The sequence below is a fragment of the Nelumbo nucifera genome, chromosome 1 (genome assembly GCF_055504915.1).
Source record: "Nelumbo nucifera cultivar China Antique chromosome 1, China Antique-T2T, whole genome shotgun sequence".
Lineage (NCBI taxonomy): Eukaryota > Viridiplantae > Streptophyta > Magnoliopsida > Proteales > Nelumbonaceae > Nelumbo > Nelumbo nucifera.
This window is the reverse complement of record NC_142649.1, coordinates 132,677,731-132,684,674: the sequence shown is the minus strand read 5'-3', so window position 1 is coordinate 132,684,674 and position 6,944 is coordinate 132,677,731. Positions and strand designations below refer to the sequence as shown.

Sequence of the window (6,944 nt, the reverse complement as noted above, 5' to 3'; positions counted from 1 at the left end):
TGACTTCCTCCCCGCTGAAGCCCACCAGGGGAGTGCTTGCAGGTTTTAGTTCGCTCCTTGGCAGCTGTAGCCGATCAAACGCCGACTTGAATAGGATGTCTGCCGAGCTGCCTAAATCTACGAGCACGCGCCTAACCTCAAAGTCGCTGATCCTGAGTTTAATGACGAGTGCGTCGTCGTGAGGGTAGCGAACTCCCCGCGCGTCGTCTTCTGTGAAGAGGATCGGCTCCTCGGTCTTCGACCTTTTCGGGGGGTTCCGCTCCTCGAGGACCGCTTCGCGAACTGAGGTCCGGGCTGCCGCTGATGTGCATCCCGCCACCACTGAACCTCCCACAATTACATGGATGGTTCCCCGAACTGGCCTTTCTGCCGGAGGCTGTCGCTGCATCGGTTCGGCAGGCCTGCTGCTAGTCTCCGGGGTGTCTTTTAAGTGTTCGCTCCGCTGATCCGCTTTATTGCTATTATTGTTGTGCTGTACAAAGTTTCTTAAGTATCCGCGACGGATGAACCCCTCTATCTCGTCTCGGAGGTTATTGCACTGCTCGGTACTGTGACCGTGGTCCCTATGGAAACTACAATACAAATTCTTGTTTCTTTCGTTCGGATTTCACTTTAGGCGAGGTGGCCATTTCACGTATGGGGCGTCCTTGATCGTCATTAGGATCTCGGTCCGCCTCGTGTTCAAGGGCGTGTAATCCGTCCGAACTGGCAGGGGAGCTCGGAACGACTGGTTCGGTTTTGGGTCCCGGGCTGGGTTTCTTCGGTTGGCCGAGCTAGAGGGCTCGCCGTCCCTCTTTCTTTTCTCGTTTCCGCCCACGGTTCGCTGGTTGATTTCCTCCTCCGTTCTCATGAACTTGTCTGCGAGCTTGAGGAACTCGGCCACGGTCGCGGGCTGGTTGGCTACCATGTGCCATTTGAACTCCTTGTGCGTCACCCCTCTTTTTGCTGCGGCGAGCTGCACCGCGGGGTCTAACCGCGGTATCTGTAAGCATGCCTCATTGAATCACTTGATGTAGCCCCGTATGGGTTCTCCTTCCCTTTGGACTACCGCGAAGATGCTTTCCTTTGCTCTGGGGCACCGTTTGCTAGTGACAAAGTGTGCAGTGAAGACCTGCACGAACTGAGCCCAACACTTTATCGATCTGGGGGCCAGGTTCCTGTACCAAGTGCGGGCTACCCCCTTGAGGGTGGTGGTGAAGGCCACGCACATGCATGATTCGCTGGCTCTGGCGAGGTGCATTTGGGACTGGAAAGCGTCCACGTGGTCGTTGGGGTTGAAGGACCCGTCATACTTGTCTAGGGGCGGGAGCTTGAAATCTCTGGGCAGGGGGACTGCCAGGAGTTCTGAGGCGAGGGGGGAAGGAACTGAGAGAATTGGGGCGACTCCTACCTCGTCCGAGCTCGTCTCGCCTTTGCCTCTGAGCTCGGATAAGACGCGGGTGGCGGTTCGTCGACTTCGACGGCGCCTTCGCTCTTGAGTGTGCCTTGTACTGGCGCTGCTGGCCTCCGTGTTGCCGAGCTCGATGGGCTCGGAGTGCTGGTAGTCCGCTGCTGCCAGTGCGCCAAATCTGTTTTCCACCAGTGGGGACTCCGGTTTGGAGACCCGAGGTGCCGACCTTGCGGGCGAGGTTCCTGATCCGCCTGCGAGCCGCGAGGCGGGGATGACTTTTCTTTATCTCCGGCCTGGGGACGAGGCCTGGCTGTTTGGGGGATTCTGGGGCCTAGAGGCCTTTCCTTGGTGGAGGCGCCCATCCTGCGGAGAGGCCTTGACTGGCTCCGTGGCAGGGTGGCGAGGTGGAAGTAGTGGTTGGTTCGGTGTCAGTTGGGGGAACTGCTGTTGATAGTGGTATTGGGAGAGGTTGTGCAACACTTGGTGCTGGTGAAGCTGGTGTTGTTGGAACTGCTGCATCTGGGCTTGCATTGCCCGCATGAACTGCATTAAGTCGTCCAACCGATTTTGGCTAGCTGCCAGGGGGACGGCGGTTGGTTCAGTGAAGGTAGTCTCGATGGGAAGAGGGAAGGGGATGTTTGCGGAAGGTAGGCTTACAGGCGCCACTGCTTGTGAAGTAGTCAGATTGGGGATTCCATCCACCGAGAGGGGGATGGTGAACTGCCCAACACACACCACGGGAACTTGGGGCTGTTCCCCGGTGGTGTTTGTCTCTGTGCCGCGTCCGGCGTTGCTGGATGAGGCCATGAGTATTGAGTTTCTCAGAGAAGAAGAAAAGGGTATGAAAGTTTTGAAGGGAGGCCTTTTGAAGCGTTCCCATAGACGGCGCCAATTGATGATGCACAATCTGGCCGGTCTTAGCTGTCGATGATCTTGCCTCTGAACTGAGTAACAGGGAACTGAAACGGAAGGAGAAGAGAAGCTCCGGGGAGAACCCGGCGTAAGGGCTCCGAAGCTCAAGTTAGAATCCTTCAAAGGCAAGATAAACCAGATAGCGCGAAAGTTAGCATACCTCGTTCCTGGGGGGTAGAAGCCTTTTATAACCACCTCGCGCACTCACTTCCAGGCTTCCGTCAGGTCGGGCATGATTACTTCTGAACTCCTGCCAGTTCGGATGTCATTTCCTCTGGCTGGACAGAACTGCCACTGTTCCTTTTGTCGAAGCCGTCTCTACGGCTAGTGACGACGGTTGCAGGTGGCGGTAGCAGGAAGCCGTTTGAAATGCGGCTGTCAGGCGTCAGATCCCAAATCAGTCAGGTACATCGCCCTTGGATACGGACGTCTTTGGTGTCGGGTACGTTTGGTTGGCCTGGTGTTTCGGAAGTGAAGTGTTGGAGTGGCGAGCGAGGTGTCTTGAGTTCGGCTTGGAGTGTTCCGAGCTGCCATGGGCCAGCTTGGGTCAGTTTTGTGAGGCTTGGGGCCCAGTATAGTTCGTGCTCCTTGCAGGGGGCTCGGGTTCTCAGTAGGGAGCTCGCTCTTAATAGGGAGCTCGGAGGGAGCTCGCTCTTAATAGGGAGCTCGGACTCCCTGTAGGGAGCTTGCTCTTAACAGGGAGCTCGGACTTAGGGAGCTCGGGTTCTTAGGGAGCTCGGACTTAGGGAGCTCGGGTTCTTACTTAGGGAGCTCGGACCCTTAACAGGGAGCTCGGACTAAGTGCGGCAGTCTGGAGTTCGGGCTCGGTAGTGAGCTTGGACTTGCTTCCGATGTTCGCTTTGGACGCTCTACAGTCCCGAGCTGCTTGCCTTTGCCACGTATTAGGCGATCGCGAGGTCGAGCCAAACTTCCCTTCATCACAAACCAAATCTATTTATCAAGCCCATCCAAGACTCTAACCTAGCAGAATATCCATAACAACCTAAGAGTCAAGAGTCAAACATCAATCCAAACTCCACCCTGATATATCACGATTAATTGCATATACCGGCCATTACCTAGACAATTTTACCACAAGGAGGAAGACATTACATAATGTGCTCCTGCCCCCCGTTCTTGTTTAATTAATTAGTGGATCCCCAGCTTCACGCCCCTCAAAATGTTTATAAAATCGGAGAAATCAAATCATTTATTTATGGTTTATGGGTAAATGGTGGTGGGATCCACATCCCACATCCAAGATCCAATGACTCCAATCGAAGCAACAACGTAGGAGATCTACTTGATCGTGAAGTACTGCGCAAGTTAATACTCATATGCATGCCATGCCTGCAATTCCTACTAATTAAAACCCATCAAAATCAAAATATAGGTTATCAATCCAAGGTAGCTAGCTAGAATTAGAAAGAATACTCACCTACCAAATTAGTCATCAAATCAAACCGGAATCAAGGAATAAGTACTGAATTTGAGTCTAATAATTTAAATTGTAAGCTTAGAAGAGGAGCCAACCTGTGTTTTACTTGTACATTAATGGTAATGGAGAGAAGTTTATTATATATATATATATATATATATTGATAATTGGGGTATCTGCCACAACCTAGGAAATAGGTAATGAAGTATAAAATAGACTCATCTATCAATAAGTCAGCCCTTCATAAATTATTTTTATTATTTAATAACAGTACTTGCATCATATATCTATGCTTATAACACATATGTTAAGTAAATATTATAATGTGAATACTTTACACGCTTTCTCGTGAGGCTTAACCATAGCATAGTTGGCCAATGGCCATAGGATAATTAGTCAAAAAAAGCAGTGCACAATGTAAACAGGCTTTGAGGTATAGAAAGAAGAGCTTTGCTAATTTACTAGTAGTGTGAGAGATGAAAACATGAAAAAGAAGAATAATATCTATATCTCCTCGCGTCTCTCCTTAATTTCTCCTCTTTCTTTCTTTCTATTCAGATGCCAGGCTGAAGGTGGGCTGTTGTTATTATTCACTTGGTATTTATCGATTGCACCTCTCTCTGCCATGTCCGTCAGGTTACGTAGCCAATTATAAGTGAACGTGCTAGTAGGGATTCTAACATATTCCATGCTATTTATTATAGACCCCATTCGATCGGATCTGAATTCGAATTTGATTGAGAAGTCAGATTTTCGGATCTGATTTTTTTTTCTTTAAATCTTAATAAATTATTAAAATAAATAAATATATCAATTTTAATAAAAAACAAAAAATATAAGTATTTTTAAATTATTTTCATCATATATATACCTGCTTTTTATAAATAAAAAAATAATAAATAATATAACAAATTTATAAAAATATAATATAAATAAATATATATAACATGCATATCGGATTGAATGGGATGATTCGAATTCGATCAAATGAGATTAGATATCGGATCGGATCGGATCCATTTGCACCCTACATGTCAGTGTTTCATATACATACGGTCCACATGCTGTGTTATTGGTGTGATCACAAGATCCGAAATCCGGCCTCGTAATTAATTGATAATATGAATTTGAATCAGCTTAATTGTAAAATTTAAGAATAGGATCCAAACAGAGAAGATTGGTTATTTTCATAGAAATCGATCTCTAACTACTCCGGGGTGTTTTTTTTTTTAAAAAATCAATTGACTTTTTCTTTTTAATTTCTACTCCTTCCTTTTGCAGTTTGTATAGATTTTCTAAAATTTCTCTGATTACTCCATGGTTATGTTCGATATTTTGGGTTTCATAGCAAGTTAAGAGCATCTTGATGTTAATAATCAATAAAATCTAATACTGCAATAGACAAGTTTTTTTTTTTAACTTTATAAAAAAATTAAAATCGGTAATTATTTTAGAACCTATTACCTAGCTAGTGCATTGTGACTTGTGAGCCATGCACTACTTTCCATCTCTACGGCCTACGGGTGAATAAGCAATTAGCCCTTAAAAAAAAAAAACCCTAATCCCAAAGCTTCTTCAATGCATCAATCTCCGGGCTTCTTATCAATACCCAGATTTGCACTGCCCAACCAAAGATCGCCATTTTAATTAATACCACTTGGATCAATGAAAACCGCCGACAATCCCGTCTTTAAGCCACTATAAATCCATACTTCATTGACGACCCACTTCAACGTCTTTCATTTTGTGTTCCTTCTTCTTATCTGAAGCTACCTTACTAGTAGCTAGCTAGCTCTGATAAGAAACCAAGGAAAACGAAATGGGTTTTCTTGGGGTCAAGCTTTCCCTAGCTTTTCAGCTTTCACTGCTTTTGTTGGGTTCTCTGACTGTTTCGGGTGAAGAAGCTGCAGAGTCTAAGAGGTCACCTGTTTATTACATTCACGCTCCGGCTCCAGCTCCGGCTCACCATCATCATCAAGCTCATGCTCCAGCTCCCCTTAAGCCATACCCACACCCACCTCCTGCTCCGAAAGCGTACGTTCCGGCACCAGCTCCGGCCCCAAAGAGTCGGATTCCTCCTCCCAAACCAGCTCCAGCTCCACCAAAAGTTCTCCCTCCCTTGCCCGCAAGAACACTGGTGGCTGTACAAGGAGTCGTTTACTGCAAGTCATGCAAGTACCCAGGAGTTGATACTCTTTTGGGTGCTACGCCAATTTCTGGTTCGTCATCTGTTCCATGACGACATATATATAGTTTGTTTCTGTTTGTCTGTGCTGATGAAATGCATGTTAACATAACATAGCAAGTTAATTTGCTTTGTATTTTGGTTGGTACGTAGGTGCAACCGTGAAGCTGCAGTGCAATAACACCAAATACCCCACAAGTCATGAGGCGACCACAGCCAAGAACGGTTACTTCTTCCTGCAACCACCAAAGACGATCACCACTTACGGAGTACACAAGTGCAAGGTGTTCTTGGTCAAATCATTACCCTCAGCTTCGTGCCAGTTGAAAACCAACCTTAACCAGGGGATAAGTGGGGCTGTCTTGAGGTACGAGAAGCCCAAAAGCCCGCTGTCATTCGCTCTCTACAGCGTTGGCCCTTTTGCCTTCGCTCCCAAATGCTGATCACTAAACCCGGCCCTTTGCTAGTATTTTTTTTTTTTTTTTTTCTTTTTCCCTTCTAGCTAGGGTTTAGGATATGAATATTCCCTACATTGCAGTGAGCGAGCTAGGGCTCTGTTTAGTGTTTAGTGGGTGTCTTTTGTTTTTATATATAAGAAACTAGAATAAGCTGGCTGTCAGGTTGTGTGACAATAAATGATATATTAATAATAGAAGAATATTAAGAATTACATATATTGTGCCATGCCACTATGAATTTGGTGGTTATTCACTGTTTCTTTTCTAAGCTTTGAGATTAATATATAAGCATAGCGATGCACAGACTGAGTGTGCTTAGAAGGGTGTGCCTATTCGACCCTGACTGTCATCATCTCATTGGTGGGTATCAGGAGATTTTTTCTTTTCTTTTGGGTGAAGCAAGGAGACTCTCATCTCATGTGAAAGATATATAACTTCACAGTTTCGGCCATGTTGGGATAACTCACAGCAATGTGATGGCTAATGTGGAAAATAGTGGGTTCCATGGCTTGATACACAGCCATTGCATTCAGCTGATCACCATTCAGCTCTGTTAAAAAT

General features: G+C 46.4%; 1 protein-coding gene across 1 annotated transcript; it reads left to right on the top strand.

Annotated features, from left to right (window-relative positions):
- Nucleotides 1-5,451: 5,451 nt before the first annotated feature.
- Nucleotides 5,452-6,599, top strand: LOC104608209 (non-classical arabinogalactan protein 31-like). Its single transcript, XM_010274127.2, has 2 exons — nucleotides 5,452-5,959; nucleotides 6,079-6,599. Exons 1-2 carry the CDS (start codon nucleotides 5,560-5,562, stop codon nucleotides 6,366-6,368), a joined length of 690 nt encoding a protein of 229 aa, XP_010272429.1. The 5' UTR covers nucleotides 5,452-5,559; the 3' UTR covers nucleotides 6,369-6,599.
- The last annotated feature ends 345 nt before the right edge of the window (nucleotides 6,600-6,944 follow it).

Bases quoted from the DNA above. Each gene is read 5' to 3' on its own strand.
- LOC104608209 (XM_010274127.2), top strand. From the start codon at position 5,560: ATGGGTTTTCTTGGGGTCAAGCTTTCCCTAGCTTTTCAGCTTTCACTG. The intron at 5,960-6,078 runs GTTCGTCATCTG...GTTGGTACGTAG, and splicing joins GGGTGCTACGCCAATTTCTG to GTGCAACCGTGAAGCTGCAG.